Below are 19,253 nucleotides of genomic sequence, written 5' to 3'. Positions count from 1 at the left end.
TTTTTTCAAATTTTTGAAATCGGTTCAGCCATTTTTGAAAAAATATCAATTAAAGGTCAAAAACAAGCTCACATATATACACATACATACTTTCCCCAAATTTGGTATGGAACGATTCAAAATGACTTGAGACGTCTAGAAAACTTAAAATTAGCAAATCTGATTTTCTGTGCAAATTACTGAAAACAAACTTCAGGACGTTAAATAATGTTGGCATTCATTTTTATGTAATTTTTACCACTAGTTCATAATCCTTAATCATAGTCGATAATATAACTAATGTTTTTTTGATGTTTGTATGTCCACGTTAATCTTTAGTAAAATTTATTTATTTACAGTTAAATAATAATTGTTTTCAAATACTAACAAATTAATTGCTTCATTCATGATATCATTTTATTAACTTACATAAAAATATTTCTTATTAAAATATATTACTTGTTTTAGTAATGTAAGTATACATATTTAAATATTTATAAATATTAATATATTTATTTATTTTACTGTCAGTATAATGATATTAAAATAAGGTTCATATCAATATTTTACAAATTTTATATAATTCAATTATTTTATTAATTATTCATTTATTATTTATTTATTTACTATAAACTCATTTATATTTAATAAATTTTAATAACTAGAATTTAAGTTTTTTCTTAACAAATGAAAAAGTATAAATTCTTTTACCATATAATTATTTTGTTTAACAAATTTTAGGTTATTTTATGATATGACTATTTAGTTCAATAAATTTATAAGTGTCCTTACATTATACTTTTTTATATTATTATATTTCTGATTGTTACAATATAAAAAATAAAAATAATTACACAAAAATAAAATTGATTTCATATACTAAATTAATTTTGTCGATTAAGGGTCAAAACTCGGATCACACACACATACTTTTTTCAAATTTGGTCTCCTTCGATTCAGAATGACTTGGAACGTCTAGATGCGTCTAGAAACCTTACAATTATCAAATCGGATTTTCTGGTAGAAAGAAATTTTTTTGGAACGTGAATAATTGTTGGCATTTAATGTTATTAAATTTTGTCATCTAGTACGTAATCCATAATCATAATCAATATATATATATATATTGGTTATGATTATGGATTACGTACTAGTTGACAAAATTTTATAACAATAAAGGCCAACACTTATTCATGTTGCGAACAAGTTTATATATATATATATATATATATATATATATATATATATATACATTAATTTTTAGCAATATTAATTAATTTGAAATACTGAAAAATTAAATTCGAGAATACTTATATATACCAATAGTTAAACATGTCGACTCCATTAACTTCTCAAATTTATAAAAATATTTATTTATAAAATATATTAGTTATTCGCATTACTATAAATATTAGTATATTAGGTTGTCAAATATCTCCCTTCCGCTTTTTTGCTCTTTATTTAAAAGACATATAAATGCATATTTTAAATAATATTTATGACCGTTACAATATAAAATTTGAAAATGATTCACAATTTTTAAATAATTTCCAAAAGTAAAAAATACACAAAAATCTTTTTTTTCAGAGTTTTCAAAATATTTTAAAGCTTTTTTAAAAAATTTAATTTTCAGTACGGAAAGTTCCAGCAATTTGCCTTAAGGCACGATGCCATGCACCACCATTTTATATAATTTTGCTAACTAGTTTATAATCCTTAATCATAACCGAAAAAACATATACTCATAGATAAAAGAAGAGTACAGAAGAGTATATGCATATACTCATATTTTTTTTTATCTATTAAGTTTTAGTAATATCTATTTATTTACAATTAAATGTAAAATTTTCAAAAAATAAAATTGTTTTTAACATAAGCACTGAATTATTTTTGAACATTTTCAAAATTCTATATTATTTAAGTCGAGATTCACTCTTTTTTATCTATGTGGAGAACCACTGTGAAGCTGAACCGTTTCTCGCGAACTTCACACCGATGTGTTTGCTCTGTTGGCTCCACTGCATTAAACAATCGATCACCTCGCCATTCCGCATTCAGAGCTCGCCCGAGTTAGACGCGTTTGTGAAATCTAGAGTTTTTTATTTAGTAAATTCGTGCTTCGTGTTGAATATATTCGTGATGTCTGGTAATTACAACTACATATCGTTTATTTAATTATATTACTGTTTTTCCAGAGTTTTATATGCTTATTTTAATGTTTTTTCCTAGGACGACGATCGGGTACTGGAAGAACTGGCCCGGCCTATGTAAGTAGTAATGGCTGAATTTTTATTAGTTCGTAGAAGTGTCAAATATTTTGTTATTTACTGCATATATTTACTTGTTTGGTTTATATTTATTATAACTGCTTGTGTCTAACACTTTTTATTGCTTTTTGTTATTGTTTGTTGACTAATAACCTGTATTATCCCGTTCGGCACCTTATTCTACGGATCGATTGTTTTCTGTTCTGGCCATTTTGATTTTCAATAATTAACATCTAAATGTTTTCGTATTTAGTTGTCTGTGGGTACTTGGAAATTAACTAACACTTCTGCATGTGATTGGATTTGGGAAAGCACAATTTGGTTCCATGGTTGTTAACCTTAAGGAGATTTTATTCAAAATTTATTTTAACACACTTTTTTTTTACATAGAACTCCCGAGCGAGTACTGGGGGTCCTAATAGGCACTACAACGATGGCAATCGTTATAATAATACTAGGAGTAACTCAAACTACAACCAGCAGGAACAGGTGCTCACGGCTTGACCAAAATAATCCGTCTAGTGCTTTAGTTTAATTTGAAGAACAACACTGATATCACTCGAATGTGTTAAACAATTATTTTGAGTGAACTTTTTACAAAATTGTTCATCAAAAAATTACTATATTTTACGTAACATAATTTCAATACTATACATTTTTTACACATTGTGTAGTGTGCTAAAAAGTTTCAACTTTTCATTTCTTTATCCTTTATCATGTCATTTATAATCCTAATTCAGTTTTTAATTCATGTTTTTAGCAACAACAGAACAATCAGCAGCAATATCCACTTGCTCAAGCACAAGCTCGCAATCAAAATACATACAACAAACCGGTTGAAGTAAAAGAAGAAATAAAACCGGAAGTAATGCCATCACCTCAACCACAACGTCAAGCTCCAACTCCAGTTCCAGCGCCAGCTCCTGTTGCTACAACTCCCACCAAAGTAAAGGCAGATGAACCCCCCGCGCAAGAGCCCGTTCAGAAACCAGAAGCAATGCAAGAAGATGGTGGAGATGGTGATAACGATAAAAAGCCATGGAAGAAAAACAAATGTACGTATTATATTAAAACTTTTAAAATCAAAATTTGTATTTATATGATGACTAATCACTGCGCAAATTTGAAATCTTTTGGATTGTAGTTTTGTAAAAAAATTCTCCATTTACTATTTCCCTGTGAAGAAGTGATACTGAAAAAATTTCATTCTAATGATGTAAATTATAAATGCACATTTATAATGCTTATTTATATTTTTTTCCAGTGAATAAAGTGAAAAAACTCAGCAACAGCGAAAGAAGAAATCGTCAAAACAAACGGCTCAGAAAACTATTAACTCCTAAAAATGCTTTGATGGTATTGAATGAGTTACATGGACCTAATGTTCCCGAATTCAAATTAGGCCAAACGGTTGCTCAGGCATTTGCACAGGGAAACCAATACAAAGCTGAGGTTGTTGTTAATGGATCGACTTACCAAGGACAAGGTTTGCATATGATAAAGGATTCTATTTGCAAAATATACTTAATTAATAATAAATTATTTATTAGAGAAAGTTAATAATTTACTGTTGAAAGATGCCATCAGTACCTATATTATTTTAGCATGTACTTATGTAATTTTATGTGTTAAAATTTTATTTAATGTTTAATTTTTTTGCAATAAATGTGTACTTGTATAAAATCAGCCCTTATACAGGTACATGTTTATGGTCGACAGTTATTTGTGCATCTGGAGAGTAGAACGTTTCTCAAGCCTGGAATTCTGGTTTATGTTTTTCATAATGAACTCACAAATGAGTCTTAGTGAAAAAATACTCAGGTTTCCTGGTTGCAATAGTCGTTCTCACTCGCGATATGACAAAAATTGTAAAATTATTCAAATTAATCAGCTAAATTTCAAATATAATATTAATGTTATAGCAATCACAGTTGCTTGATGTCGGTCTGTACAAATTTATATCAAATTCATTCATGGCTGAATGTATGCTGTTGAATCAATTTGCGTAAGTAGTTTTGAATATATCAAATAATTTTCCTCCTTGAGTCTTTTTGCTACAATCAAATAATAAGGTGTGATATAAACGACTATTGCAAGAGAAATCCAATGCTTGAGGTCTACCAATTTCTGATGCTTACATTTCTTTGCATTTATTAACAACCAAAATTAAATCAATATCACAAAACCGATTACTATTATTTTAGGAATTTCTAAGATAATGGCCAAGAATAACGCTGCAGAGAAGGCTTTGCGCGATTTAGTTTTGGATAGAATGAGGAAGGAAATAGTTCCAGAAACAACAACCGATGAAGATGTCGAAATGACTGAGGGTGATGAAAAGCCTAATGGAAATGCTAAGGAGACCCAAATTCCTATGTTGCATTTGGCTTCTTTTGCATTGCATAAACTGTTTTCGGAATGGCAAGCTGAAGGTTATGACATTCCTTTGATGTCCAAAAATCTTACTGGCTCCACGGTCAATGTGAGTTTTAATATAAAAGTAGATTGAGGGCTGATTAGACACCAACATTTTCGACTTAATTTAATATATTTAAGTGTTTCATTCGTATATATATATATATATATATATATATATATATAATTTATTTTTTCAAATTTGAATTACATAGGAGGTATTCTAGCGTAGAAGTTCAAACAAATCGATTTTTTTCTGTTTTTTTTTTCATATTTTCGAAGTTTAAATATTTAAAAATGTGTATAAAGGAGACTTTTTTAAGATTCAAATTATTTTTGGAGATACAGCAGTTTTACTACTAGCCTCATCTCCAAATTTAAATTTTACTATTTCTAAAATAAATTGAGAAACTCAAATAAGTGGTAAGAAATTCATCCCTTTTTTGGGCGCCATTTTGTCAATAATTTATTTTTTAACTTTTTGAGACACATTTCTCCTGTTCAACTAACACTAATTTTTAAAATCATTCACCTTTTTTGTTTTAATATGTCTGCACTCTTGTTATATTGTAAAAAATAACTTGTGGTGCATGGTATTGTGCTTTAAGCCAAATTGCTAGAACTTTCCGTACTGAAAACTAAATTATCAAAAAAAAACTTTGAAAGCATTAGATTTCTGAGAGATTTTGAAAAATTTGTTTTGTTCATATTCTGATTTTTCTTGTATTTCGATTTTTTTTTGAAAATTACGAGAACTATTAAAATTTTTGAAAATTATTGAGAAAAAAGTTTTCGAAACTTTGAAAAAATTAGATTTTTGAAATTTTTGAAAAAAATTGACTTATTTGAAAAAAATATTTTATGTATTTTGATCTGTTTTTGTACTTTGATCTATATAAGGAACCTATATAAATGTACACAAAAACGTAAAGATATATACAAATTTTCAATTTAGATTTTTTGTGATTACTATAAATTGCTTAAGTTAATTAGATAAAAAAATTATTCTTTTTTACGATGATTTAAAAATGATCTAATATTCATGCCTCTTCACTAGAATACTCCCTAAATAGCGAATTATGACTGTTTTATACGCTTGACGAAAATATTCGTCAATACATTGTGTATATATTTGGCCACTTCTCCAGGCCGAGTATATTCATCAATACAGTTAACTGTTTCATTATAAATCAAACTTGTTAATTTCATATTTCATTAACTCGATTTTATTTTTTCAATTATTGTGTTTCAGCCCTTGTTTCTTCTCTCTAACTGTTTTGTTTATTCATTGATTTATATTTTTCATGTAGGGAAATGACGCCGCAGCTGCTATGAAATTTATAGGAGACATTCTCAATAATCCTAAAGATGTAGTATATTTGTTTCATTATTTTAACAACTATCACTCACTGATGGATATTACATGAAAGTATTTTTATTCCAGCTGGCTGAAGTGCAACAACAACCTGCTGCTGATGCTGGAGACGGAAAAGTCGATAATGGTCCCAAAAAGCTGCCGAAAATGCGCACCGAGTTGCCCCCAAATCCTGAGGCTCTTCATCCTGCCATGCTTCTTAGCCAAATGCGTCCTGGTATTACTTATTGTGATGTTAGCACATACGATGGCATTAGCCCTAACAATGGAATGTTCACTGTTAGTGTCAGTGTGGACGGAAAAGATTTCTTCGGTGCAGGTAAAATAGATTTTGCAAACTGTGTATTGTGTAATTCTCAATGATTTTTTCTGAATGTTTATTCTTATTTTTTAGCCAAAAATAAAAAAGAGGCCCGCAGACAAGCCGCTCAACAAGCGTGCACAAGCCTCTTTGGAGTAAAATATCCTGCCGCTGAAATGATTGTGGAATAATTCCTATTTTATTTGGGTGTAATGAATTATAAATAATTTTATTGTAATAGGATATTTTACATTACATGACATCTATTCATGATAGCAATATTTCTTCACCATTGAGAGTAAAATTCATTTTTTATTTGAGAGTAATCATATAATTATTATTAGAAATTTTATTTAATTGTATTATTGACTGTTTATTTTTATTTATAGAAGAAGCATTCATAATTAATTTAATATATAAGAATATCTTTAAGTGTACTTGTTTTTTCATTTGAATTTTGCACTTTACAGCTATTATATTTTTTTCAGGTGTTCTTTGATTCATTATTGAAGTCAGTTTGTAAGCGGGTAATAATTTATTTTGGTATTCCTCTTAAATTATGATCTACTGATTTGCTTCTTGAATTATTAACTTGCCAAAGGAGAAGTTTATGTTTATGCCCCGAAAATTAATTTGCTAATTTAATTTTTCTCGACACTTTGTGAAACACCGAAAACATGTGTGAGCAATGAGCCAAAATTTGATCTTTTGCCGACTTTTTGGCTACACTTGAAAAAGCTATTTGATAAAGACTTATTTAATAACAGTGTAATTTAGTTCGGCTGAACTATTTTTTCTGAATTAACAAAAAGGTGCAAAATTGTTTGTTCTGAACTGACTTGAAAATTAATAATAAAATTGATATTGTGATTTTTTTGACGTAATTGAAAAAATTTAAGTAATTTTTGAACTTTTTTTTAAATATTCCGTAGGGTAAGTTATTGTAATTGTCTTAAAATCGAAGATGAAAATTTTTGCATATCAACGTTTCAACAGTTTCTGAACATTTTGGCATACCATAGAAGAATAGATGTATGTATGTATGTATGTGCGGATACAATTTTTCGTCCAAGTTTTTGGTAGGACGGATTTTTCAAATGTTTGAAAAAAATTAACGTTCTCAAAAAAAATCTAATCTTTTCTGACCTTTTAAAATTTTTAAATTACTGTACGGAAAGTTCCAGGAATTTGCCCACTAGTTAACTTTCCGGTAAGTGAAATGAAAATTTGTATATATCTGTATTTGTATGTATATATATTTGGGCTGAGCCCCCCATCAAAATTCATGGGTGGTGGGCTCAAGCCCACACAGCCCACACGGTTCCGACGCTACTGAATATTATCATATATTTTATAAAGATTATAATAAAAAGTCCAAATTTTGTGTACATTTATATGAATTCCCTACCAATGTTTACACGTTAGACGACTACGCGGCGCTTTTTCGCTTTGATATTTCGACTCCAAATCATCTATGCAGCGCGATTGCTTAAAAAATTGTTCAAAATTTTCAAAAAATAAAATCAAAATACAAAAAAAATCAAAATACAAAAAAATCAAAATATAAAAAACGAGTTTTTCAAAAATTTCAAAATTTCTCAAAAATCTAATTTTTCGCAGTTTTTTTTTTAATTTAGTTTTCGGTACGGAAAGTTCAAGGATTTGCCCTAAGGCACGATGCCATGCACCCAGAGTGGCGTCGGAACCGTGTGGGCTAGGTGGGCTAGGTGGGCTAGGTGGGTTCGAGCCCCATCAATCTCGAAATATGAGATTGTCTAAAATGTCTAGAAAAGTAAAAAATGAGCCCACTGGTTGTCTAAAAAAATGAGCCCAACCATAAAAAATTTGTTTCCGACGCCACTGCATGCACCACTAGTTCTCTAGTTCGATGCGTTTGCTTATATTAACAAAAAATGTAGTCTTATTTTTCAATTTTGCAAAAATATTAGCAATGCAACTTACTCTGTGCTTGACGAATATACTCGTCACGACGTCAAATCGGTCCATACAGAGGATCGCCACAGTTAACTGGTTAAAATGCGGCTCTGTCCTGCATTGATTGAAATCTCAATCATAATTATGCGATAATTTCTAATTTCAGGCGTCCTAGACCGCGGTATTGATAACACTGTATATAACTTGGATGTTTTGACGCGAATACGCCGCAATGTGTTTTGTTACCTCGCGGTGTAAAGACGTGGAATTTGTTGCCGCGATTATTTGTGCGTTGTATTAACAATACTGTGGTAATAGTATAATTATATTTTTTTAAAATAGAAATAGGAACTGTATAAAATAAAGGATCAACATGTCCGAAGATAACCTGACAGCAGTGTTGCATAAAGTGGAAGATCTTAGGCTGGTAAGTCTAGCATTAAATAGGGCAACGCAACCTTTTTTTAAATTTAGAAGCATGGGAAATATTGATGCGCAGGTTTCTTTTTTTTCAAATTTTAATTTTCATTTCATTTATTCTTGTTTTTTTTTTTGTTTTTGCGTTTTCATATAATATATGTCGAGACTCAAAGAACTTCTCTTGAAAAAATGCCATTTCTCAGCTTTTATGATTTATATTGATGGGGAGACGTGCTGATTAGTTTTTGGCGAAGACAGGCTTAGCCATTTTGATGATACGGATAAAATGTGCCAATCATGGAAATTTAAGCGTCCGATATGAATGATTAAAATATTTTACTTGTATTGATTAAAATGAATAATTGATTAGGAATGCATAATTGATTAATTTCTTGTGAAAGTGCCAGGTTGGTCCCATCCGTTTCGGAGATACAGAAAAAAATGGTTTTAAAAATTCCATTTAGCGGTCGAAAAATGACAAATAGTCATATGCACATCAAATTATCATATATTTTAAAGATATCAATAATAAGTACAAATTTTGTTCTCAATTCTAGTTTCACACAAAGATTTATAATATTTGAAGTTCAAACAATTTTCCATGACATTTTCTACAGTGTGGATCAACCGACTTGAATGGGCTTTTCTTTTTAATTCTCAAAAATTAAAAAAAAAATCAAAATTCTCAAAATATACTTTTTTCAAAAATTTAGATTAAGGAACAAGAGTTCCTACAGTTTGCCTTAAGGCACGATGCTATTGTTACGATGCACACCTTTTATAGTTATTTTATAAATTTGAACTGAAGAAGAAAAATTCTATCTCATGCTCTGTTTCGATAACTTAATAAATATTATACATATTTTATATCTATATAATATCAAAATATATAGATTTTACCATAGTGCACATCTTAATAAATACCATGGTGCAGTAGTGTTTCATTGATTAAGAATTTATTTCTTATTCCTTTTATCCCAGATTAATATTCCACTGAAGACAATGATGTCAGCCGAAACGTATGGAATTAAAATTTGTTTTTCTTAAAACTTTCTCATTCTCGATATGTTACTAAACTCTGTTTTACTGGGCATGCGCATTTTGAGTAATATTGCCATGTGCATGCATTCATAACTATGATGGCCCTTTGACCCATTTGAGAGCTTCATTTTTAGAGAATATTATAATAAGTGTGACATTTCTTTATAATCACGCCTTAAGGCAAATTTCAGAAAAGAAAATGATAATTTAGAATTTTTAAAACTAATTAAAAAAAATTTAATATTGAAAATATTGTCCTCTTGAAAAACAATACGAAGATGATATTTATTAAAATCTTAGAATTTTTTTGATTTTTTAAAAATGTTGAAATTTCTTGGAAGTATTGATACCCATTTATGCATCTCCCAAACCGCTAGACCTGATTTTGCAAAAATTTAGTCAATTATTCGATAAGTTAATACAAAGAAAATATTTTTTGAATCATTAAAATCGGACAAACACTAATTGCCATGTTCTGCACTCTTTTCTCCATATTTTCAAAACGGCTGGACCTGTCTTTCTCAAAAACTAATTAGCACTCTCCTCATCAATAGGAATCGAATGCTTTTTTGAATAGTTCGAATCGATTGAGCAGTGCTCCCGAAAACGTCGATAAAATATTGCATCCGTACATATATACATACTACAAACGTATATGCACTCACACATTCAATTTTTTCTAAGGTATGTCCAAATGTTCAGAAGACTTTAAAGCGTAAAGATAAAAAAAAAATTCGAATTTTTTGCGATTACTACAACTTAACTTTGCAAAAATATCAAACATGAGTAAAGATTGGAAGCGAATTTTAATTTTTCATTGCGAGTGCACATAGATTGGAATTCGAATAACATTTATAGCAAAACATCCGCAATGTAAAATATTGAGCTTATAATCATGGAATTTCATTATTTTATAAATATTTTAAACAATAATCCATTGTATCAAGAATATCCATCAAAACATTGCATGGTGTAAATATTGCAAGCGCACATACAATAAAATTTCTATCAATAACTTTTATGTATGTACTTAACAATTGCTGTCGTTTTAACTACTTAGTAGTAAAATTTTATCTATATAACTGGAAATTTATTTAGAATTGTACAATTTCCATCCATCAGAGAAAAACACACTAAATAAATAATTAAAAAAAAACAATGTTTGAAACCAAAAATGAATCAAATTATAGGGTAGAAAAGTACGAGAGTTCAGATCAAAAGCCACAAAAAATTATTTATAATTTGTATATTAACTTGCCGTAGGGTAAGTTATAGTGATCGCAAAAAAATTAAATTTTTATATATATTAACGTTTCAAAGGTTTTTGAACATTTGGCAGACCTTAGGAAAAATGTATGTATGCGCGTGCGTGTGTTCGTAAGTGTGTGCGGATACAAATTTTTGTCTACGATTTCAGAAAATGGTTTAACCGTTTTGAATGATTAAAAAATCCTTAGATTTCCATTGATAAAGAGACGTGCTGATTAATTTTCAGCGAAGGGAGATCCAGCCGTTTCGTAGATTCAATAAAGAAGTAAAAAAAAACATTTGGCGATGAAAAATGATCATTAGATATATATTAAAAAATTAGTTTCTTTTTTTTAATTATTCGTTTAGAGCAATTTTTTGTCTAATGATGAGACAAATTTGGTTCTCGAAATTGTACAATTTCAAATAAAATGTGTGTATATGTGTGTGTGTGTGGTCGGATACAAATTTTCGTCGACGATTTCGGGAACACGGTTCATTTTCTTCAAAAAAGTTATTTTACAAAATTTCCAAAAAACAATTTTTTTCCAAGTCTTAATAAACATTTTGAATATTTTTTAAACAAATTAATTTTTTCAAATAAATGTATATTTTATTTCGACTTATTGTTTATAAATATTGACATAGTGAGTTATATTATTTGTAAATAAAATTGCAGAAAAATATCCATTACAGTACAATTGACCATGAAAAATGTTCGACTAATAAATTATGATAACAGCGATAGAACTAGTATTAAACATATGTGTTGGTTTATGAATTCTAATACATATTTGAAAAAACAATAATAACAATTGTCAAAGAGATGATATATTACTTAAATCTTAAGGATAACTAATAACTAATTTTTATTCTAGGAACAACGGGAAATACCAACCATCAGCGACAATGGTAAGCAAACTATACGTATTTTTCCTAATTTAATACTCAAATGCTTTTTAACCTGTTTTTATCACCAAATCGATGGTTTAAAAGCGCCTGAAATCGAGATAACAATGACCTCACATTTTCTCGATACTAAAGTTCAAATTTGAATAATATTTTTTGATATCGCTATCTTATTATTGTAATGTTTGTAAACATTGTGTATCCTGTTACACGAACATGTGAGATGTTTACAGTAGAAGACAATCGCATATTGACGTCTTTGCATTGCGATTAATTATTGTTATTAAATTATTACAATATTTATCGGCGGATGATATAATTTAAACAAGAATAAAGCAACCTTGATATCAGACAAGCAGTGGTTATTAGATTTAAAATTGATCTCTAATATAGGAATTGGTTCCATTTTTTTAATCCGGGAAATCAGCAATAGCTTTAATGATTTTGGACAAGTTCAGTTTTTTATATTTGATTTTTTTGTATTTTCAAATTTCTAGATGTGCTCGTCAAAGTCGACTGTGTGGGTATTTGTGGATCCGACGTTCATTACATGACCCGTGGTTTCATCGGAGATTTTGTTCTAAAAGAGCCCATGATCATAGGCCATGAAGGCTCCGGAGTCATTGCTAAAGTATGTAATAGTAATCAACCAACTTTTTAATTCATCCCACAGATTATTATATCTTTTTTATGCTATCCAGGTTGGTAAAAATGTGAAGAACTTAGCCGTAGACGATCGTGTGGCTATGGAACCAGCAGTTCCCTGCAGATATTGCCAATTTTGCAAAGAAGGACGTTATAATTTATGTCCTGATATTGAATGCCTGGCAACACCTCCTTACCATGGAAATTTAACCAGATACCATAAACATGCTGCTGATTTTTGTCACAAGTGAGAAACAGAATATACAAATTCTATTTCTTCAGTTAATGTTATCTGGTACTATATTTAGAAGTAAGAAATCGTTTAAAACTTTGAAAAGCTGGTCAACTTTATGAAATAGAAAGAATTAGAAAGTAAACTTTTTGTAATGACAAGAATAGAATTCTGACATTCTTTTCTTACTTATGGTTATTAGTATTACTCATTTGACAATTGTTTAGGTATATGCTATGGTAAACTAGGACTATTTTGTGTAGCCCGAATTGTTATGACGAGTATAGTCGTCATACACTGTCAAATAAGCCGGAAATTTATTTTTCGTGTCGTAACCAATGCGTTTTTTGAATATTTTAACATTAATCATGATATTACTATTTTCATGATAGATTGCCTGACCACGTCACCATGGAAGAAGGTTCCCTTCTAGAACCCCTTTCAGTAGGCGTACACGCTTGCAGAAGGGCCGAAGTTGGAATTGCCTCCAATGTTTTGATTTTAGGCTCTGGACCAATTGGCCTTGTAAGTTTGGCCGCAGCTAAAGCTATGGGAGCTTCTAAAGTCTTGGTCGTAGGTTAGTCAATAAAAGATATTATTAGCAGTGCATCTAAATTTTTTGATTTGTTTATAGATATATTTGCTTTGGTTGCATATATATGTCAATAAAAAATCTATTATTAGCAGTGTATTTGAATTTTTCTATTTGTTTATAGATATCCTTGAAGGAAGATTAGAATTCGCAAAGAAATTAGGAGCTGATCATGTATTGCGCGTTGAGAAAAATGCAGATGAACGCGAAGTGGTTCAGCAAATTCATAAAATAATGGGAGTTAAACCTGACAAAGCTGTAGATTGCATGGGAAATGAATTTACTACTAGAATTTCAATTTTGGCAAGTATTTTATATCTCTAACACATCCAGAACAAGGTCTCAGGTTTTGTCAGTAAATAATCATAAAATTAATACTAGGAGTACAAAGTTGTTTCTTAAAATGAACTAGTATATATATTAGGGTAGTTCTTAATATGGAAATATTCGACTTTCTCTGCTCTCAGGGGCTCAAATGCTTCAGAATTCATAAAAATAAATTCCATGAAAGTTTTAATATTGTATTTTAGATAGTGCGCAATTTAATCAAAGTTTTATATGGAAATAGCATTAAAATTTTTCGAAAATTTTAAAAATGTTTTTTTTAGACATAACTTATCGAACAAATGAATGAGTATTATACAAAATTACGACGCTCTACAAAACAAATTATAAAAACTTGTGTGTAGTAGATCGTCGAATTTTCAACAAAAGACGACACGATTTGTCACTTTTAATTCGTTTGTCGCTAAGTTATAGCTAAAAAATATTTTTAAAATGTTTGAAATTTTTTCCATCCTATTTCCATACGAAGTTTTGATTGAATTGCGCACTATCTAACACTTAATATTAAGAGCTAAAATTTTTAGGGATTTTTTTTATATCAATTTGGAAGCATTTAAGCCCCTGCGAGCAATGAAATATGAAAATCCCTATTAAGAACTACCCTAATATATATAATGATAATAATTCATGTGTTGTGAGAATGATAGAGTTTCATTGCTCTAATCTATTTGACTATCATTCTAATAAACATATATAAATAATATATAAACTTTGCAAAACAAAAATTGGTTAGATAAATTTAACAATGGTATTTTAAAATTCTTTTTTTACTTAGTGTTACACGTATTCATCCAGTATTTTCATACCAAAAATTAAGATAAAAGTTGTCCATCAAATAGTAAGTTCTTCCTTAATTTTTACTAAAATATTAGTTCTGATCCAAAGTTTCGTATCAACAAATAAACGATAACAGATGAGATTTTCTACTAAAAGCAATTTAATTTTTTTTTATCGATAATTACTTAGTATTTTACATTATGCATTTTTATAATGGTATTTTACTAATTGTATTGTTGAGACCATTCTCTCCAGTGGCAAAAAATAAATATATTTTTACGTATTTAAAATTGTGATTCATGATTGAATGATATTTATATTCCAACAATAAGTATTTTTATATGAAATTTTATTTATTTCTCTGCACCGAAACGAATAATCTTATAAGTTATACATTTATTTTTCTACCAAAAACAATTTTACAGACAATAATTACTATTTCATATTTTGCATTTTTATAGTGGCATTTCACAAATTGTGCTCTTATTCTAAAGTAAATAAGATTTATATTTTTGTCAAAATTCACTTTTTGTTTAAATTAAATTTTTATTCTGAAACAACTATAAGTATATATTAACAGACATAGATCTGCTTTCATTCATGTTTTGTAACAAGAATATTATTCAAGGAATTCCTTTTCGTTTTAGTGCCCTAATATTAAATTTATTGCGAATTAAACTATTAATATGAATTTATATACAACCAAAAATCAATACTAATAATCATTCATTTGCCTTCTTAATTCAACTTAATTCAATTTTATTCATTCAATCTTAATTTGGCTGGCCAGAGCGATTGTGAACTTATTTTTTTTTTGGAAATAGTATATGTATAATAATGTAATTTGTTTGATGTATTAACAAACTCTATAATTACAGGCAACAAAAACTGGAGGAGTTGCAGTAATAGTTGGCATGGGAGCTTCAGAAGTTAAAGTTCCTTTAATCGATGCTTTAGCCCGAGAAGTGGACATTAGAGGAGTCTTCCGTTATTGCAATGAGTAAGAAACGAAAAAAATAATTTACCACTACTACTACTACTTTATCATTACTTTATCTAACTGATCAATTTAATTTTCATTATTTAGCTATCCCCTTGCTCTGGACTTGGTGGCTAGTGGCAAAGTTAACCTGAAAGCAATGGTGACAAATCATTTTGCCTTAGAGGAAACCAAGGAAGCATTTGCTTTGGCAAAACGATCTGAAGCAAACGTTATCAAAATTATGATTCACTGTCAGGCAAGAGATGCTAATAACAAAGCGCCTTTTAAAGCTTAATGATAAGGTTAATTTTTTATTTTTGCATTTAACAGATCTGGTAAAATAATAATTGTTTCCAAGTTGAGCATTTTTAATGTTAAAAGTTTAATGATTTCCTGTAATAATTAATTTATAAGTACGAATAAAGATTGTGTAAAAAGTATATTTTGAATAAATTATTGTATATTTTTTCAAAATGTATACAAGTTACTTTAGTACTTCAAACGTTATGTTTTTCTTTATTTTCAATCCTATGAATCATCTTCGACTTCCAAATAATCCAATTGCAGAGCTGACAAATTTTCCCGAGCTTCCTTCATTTCAGCTTCCTCCATGCCTTCATTAATATAATGATGAATAAATGCTTTTTTGCGGAACATTAAATCAAATTTATGTCCCAATCTATGCCAAGCAACATTAATTGCAGTGCTATTTGAAAGCATGCAGACAGCTCTTTGTGCAGGTGCCAAATCGCCTCCTGGTACAGTTGTTGGTGGCTGGTAATTTATACCAATTTTGAACCCAGTTGGACACCAATCAACAAACTGGATAGTATGTTGTTGTTTAATAGACTGTATTTTATTATTGATATCCGTAGGATTTACGTCTCCCCTGTACAATAGGCAACAAGCCATATATTTACCCATGCTTGGATCACATTTTACCATTTGGTTTTTGGGGTCAAAGCACATGCTGGTAATTTCTGATACAGAAGGATGTTCGTGCATACCAGTTTTGCTCGGTATGAATGGTGCATAGGTGCATAAAGGAAAATGTATTCTAGGATAAGGCACTAAGTTTGTCTGAAATTCCACTAAGTCAACATTTACTTGGCCAGAAAATCGCAAAGACGCCGTGATGGCCGATACAAGTTGAGCAATCAAACGATTCAGGTTAACGTATGTAGGTTTAGGACAATCTAAGAATCTTCCACATATATCATACAAAGCTTCGTTATCGATCACAAAATCAGCATCGATGAATTCTAAAGTGCCATGAGTAGTGAAAACAGAGTTGTATGGTTCCACAATAGTTGGAGACATTCTTGGTGCTGGGTAAATAGCAAAGTCTAATTTACTCGTTCTGCCCCAATCTCTGGATAAAGAATCCAGTAACAAGGTAGCAAATCCTGAACCTGTACCTCCACCAAAGGATCTGAACATTATAAATCCTTGCACGTAATTACATTCTTCGCCGACTTTGCGAATTCTGTCCAAAACTAAATCCAACATTTCTGGACCTATAGAGTAAAATCCTCGGGCGTAATTGTTAGCAGCATCTTCTTTACCAGATATCAAAGTATCTGGATTAAATAGGGAGCGATAGGTTCCAGTGCGGATCTGATCAATAACAGTTGGTTCCAAATCGACCATGACAAGTCTTGGTACACATTTTCCAGCACCGGAGGTACTGAAGAAGGAATTGAATTCATCTGGGCAACCTGGATAGGAGGAAATTGTATTATTGAAAAATTGATATACGAGTTATTAACTTCACGTAGGGCAAGTTATAGTAATCGCAAAAAATCGAAAATGATTTTTTTTTAAATTTTTTTACGTATCAGAGGTTTCTGAACATTTTGGCATACCTTAGAAAAAATGAACGTGTATGTGTGCATGCCGATACAAATTTTCGTCGACGATTTCGGGAACACGAATAAACCAATTTGAATAATTCAGACATTCGATTCATATTGATGAGGAGACGTGCTGATTAGTTTTTGGCAAAGGCAGGTCCAGCCGTTTCAAAAATACGGGTCAAAAAGTGCCCAATATTGTAATTCAATTTTTCAGAGAACGGAGTGTCCGATTTGAATAATTCAAAATACATTTTATTTGTATTGAATAAACGAATAACTGCTTAAATTTTTGGAAAGGCAGATCTAGCGGTTATGGAGTTTCAACAAAAAAAGTGAAAAAAATGCCATTTGTCGGTAAAAATAATCATTAGACATATGAACATCAAATTATCAGATATTTTATAGAGTTTTTAATAATATGTACACATTTTGTGTCAATTATTTTGGGTTCCGTACCAAGATTTTTTATTTTAAAATTTACGTATATGGTTCAAACAAATGTCCTCGACATTCTCGACAGTATGGAATAACCCATTTGTATGATTAAAAAATCATTCGGTTCGTACTCGATCGCAAGACGTTTTTGCAAGAGGCACGTCTAGCCATTTCGGAGGTATAGAGCGCAAAGTGTGTAAAAATTATTATGCAGTTTTTTGGAGAACGGATCATCCGATTAGATTATTTTAAAAAACATTTTGCTTGTGTAGACGGTGTGCAAAAAATGTTTTTACAGAAATTTTCAAAAAAAAATTCAAAATTTTCAAAAAAAAATAAGGTTCCAAAAAATTGAATTTATTGAAATTTTCCATCATTTTCAAAAAATCTAAATTCTGAAAATCTTAAAAAAAAACATCGAAATTTATAATAAACGATTTCTTACAAAAATCTTAGAATGTTTCGACATTTTCGAAAAAATCGATTTATATTTTCTGCACTCTTTGCTCTTTATCTCCTTAACTGCTGGATCTGCCTTTGCAAAAAACTTATCAGCACATCTCCCTATCAATAGGAATCGAATGTTTTTTGAACCATTTAAATCGGTTGATCCGTGCGCCCCAAAACGTGGACGAAAAATTGTATCCATACATACACACACACGCACATACACACACACATCCATTTTTTCTGAGGTATGCCAAAATGTTCAGAAACTTTCAAAACACCGAGAAATGTAAAAATTTTCAATTTCGATTTTCGGCCCATTACAATAACTTACCCTACGGGAAATTAAAAAGTTGAGGATTTTAAAGTAGATGGCAAAAGATGTATAACGAGCATCGGGCGACGCAGCTATCAAAATGTTTCTTCCTTAGTTTTTTTCGTTTTTAGCAGTATACTTGCTAAAAGTCAATTCGGACCATTATACCCCAACCTAACCTAATGCATTTTAACTCAATCATTATTATTATTACCTTTAGGTGCATAAATCTGGCCATCAGGTCTGATTCCATGTTCCAAACAGTACAATTCCCAACAGGCGCTTCCAACCTGACAACCAGCCTGGCCAATATGCAACTGAATCACTTGTCCGTTATGCATTCCGGAAGAGAATTAAAAAATAATCTGTCCAATTTTTTTCTCCTAGGTGCTCCAGAAGACAATTTGTCGCAGGAAAACTCGATAAGTGTTTGGAGAAATTTATGAATTATTCCACGTTGTTCCGTCATATTCTTTGGTGGTTATGTTGCAATCAGGAAATGATCATTTTCTTTATTTTTGGTATTTTTGGGTATTTTTCTTGATTTCAAGGATGAGTTCCAGCTGTGGTTAATGAAAGACAAATGTAACAGCATTTTAGAGATGTAGACTACTAATTTCGAGTGAAAGTTTTTATTTTTTTTTTTTTTTATTTTTCATATCTCAGTCAGGCAGGTGTATCTGGTATGAGAGATTATGAAACAATTTTCTTATTTTATATATACATATCATTTGAT

At 29.9% G+C, this 19,253-nt stretch overlaps 3 protein-coding genes across 4 annotated transcripts; 2 read left to right on the top strand and 1 right to left on the bottom strand.

Annotated features, from left to right (window-relative positions):
• Positions 1-1,989: 1,989 nt before the first annotated feature.
• Positions 1,990-6,638, top strand: LOC113366025. Of its 2 annotated transcripts, XM_026607573.1 has the most exons (9): positions 1,990-2,125; positions 2,209-2,246; positions 2,637-2,735; positions 3,007-3,301; positions 3,511-3,732; positions 4,451-4,728; positions 5,972-6,031; positions 6,106-6,355; positions 6,431-6,638. In XM_026607573.1, exons 1-9 carry the CDS (start codon positions 2,119-2,121, stop codon positions 6,526-6,528), a joined length of 1,347 nt encoding a protein of 448 aa, XP_026463358.1. In that variant the 5' UTR covers positions 1,990-2,118; the 3' UTR covers positions 6,529-6,638. The 2 variants fall into 2 exon arrangements, with proteins under 2 accessions (XP_026463358.1, XP_026463359.1); XM_026607574.1 differs by lacking the exon at positions 5,972-6,031.
• Positions 6,639-8,645: 2,007 nt separating this feature from the next.
• Positions 8,646-15,785, top strand: LOC113365975 (sorbitol dehydrogenase-like). Its single transcript, XM_026607520.1, has 8 exons — positions 8,646-8,699; positions 11,860-11,893; positions 12,388-12,521; positions 12,592-12,782; positions 13,160-13,344; positions 13,484-13,662; positions 15,360-15,481; positions 15,569-15,785. The coding sequence occupies exons 1-8, from the start codon at positions 8,646-8,648 to the stop codon at positions 15,756-15,758; spliced, it is 1,089 nt and encodes a 362-aa protein (XP_026463305.1). The 3' UTR covers positions 15,759-15,785.
• Positions 15,786-15,991: 206 nt separating this feature from the next.
• LOC113367589 (tubulin alpha chain, testis-specific-like) lies at positions 15,992-18,858 on the bottom strand. Its single transcript, XM_026609183.1, has 2 exons — positions 18,732-18,858; positions 15,992-17,181 (listed from the first exon to the last, which is right to left on the bottom strand). The coding sequence occupies exons 1-2, from the start codon at positions 18,856-18,858 to the stop codon at positions 15,992-15,994; spliced, it is 1,317 nt and encodes a 438-aa protein (XP_026464968.1).
• Positions 18,859-19,253: the final 395 nt, after the last annotated feature.

Source organism: Ctenocephalides felis, unplaced genomic scaffold (assembly GCF_003426905.1).
Source record: "Ctenocephalides felis isolate EL2017-DRISC unplaced genomic scaffold, ASM342690v1 CF-g0.4_SCAFFOLD_01170, whole genome shotgun sequence".
NCBI lineage: Eukaryota > Metazoa > Arthropoda > Insecta > Siphonaptera > Pulicidae > Ctenocephalides > Ctenocephalides felis.
Note: the sequence above shows the minus strand (reverse complement) of the source record. Positions and strands in the feature narration are given on the sequence as shown.

Bases quoted from the DNA above. Each gene is read 5' to 3' on its own strand.
- LOC113366025 (XM_026607573.1), top strand. The intron at 3,733-4,450 runs GTTTGCATATGA...CTATTATTTTAG, and splicing joins ATCGACTTACCAAGGACAAG to GAATTTCTAAGATAATGGCC. The intron at 6,032-6,105 runs GTAGTATATTTG...TTTTTATTCCAG, and splicing joins TTCTCAATAATCCTAAAGAT to CTGGCTGAAGTGCAACAACA.
- LOC113365975 (XM_026607520.1), top strand. From the start codon at position 8,646: ATGTCCGAAGATAACCTGACAGCAGTGTTGCATAAAGTGGAAGATCTT. The intron at 8,700-11,859 runs GTAAGTCTAGCA...TTTTTATTCTAG, and splicing joins AAGTGGAAGATCTTAGGCTG to GAACAACGGGAAATACCAAC. The intron at 13,345-13,483 runs GTTAGTCAATAA...ATTTGTTTATAG, and splicing joins TTCTAAAGTCTTGGTCGTAG to ATATCCTTGAAGGAAGATTA.
- LOC113367589 (XM_026609183.1), bottom strand. From the start codon at position 18,858: ATGCATAACGGACAAGTGATTCAGTTGCATATTGGCCAGGCTGGTTGT. The intron at 17,182-18,731 runs GTAATAATAATA...CCTCCTATCCAG, and splicing joins CCAGATTTATGCACCTAAAG to GTTGCCCAGATGAATTCAAT.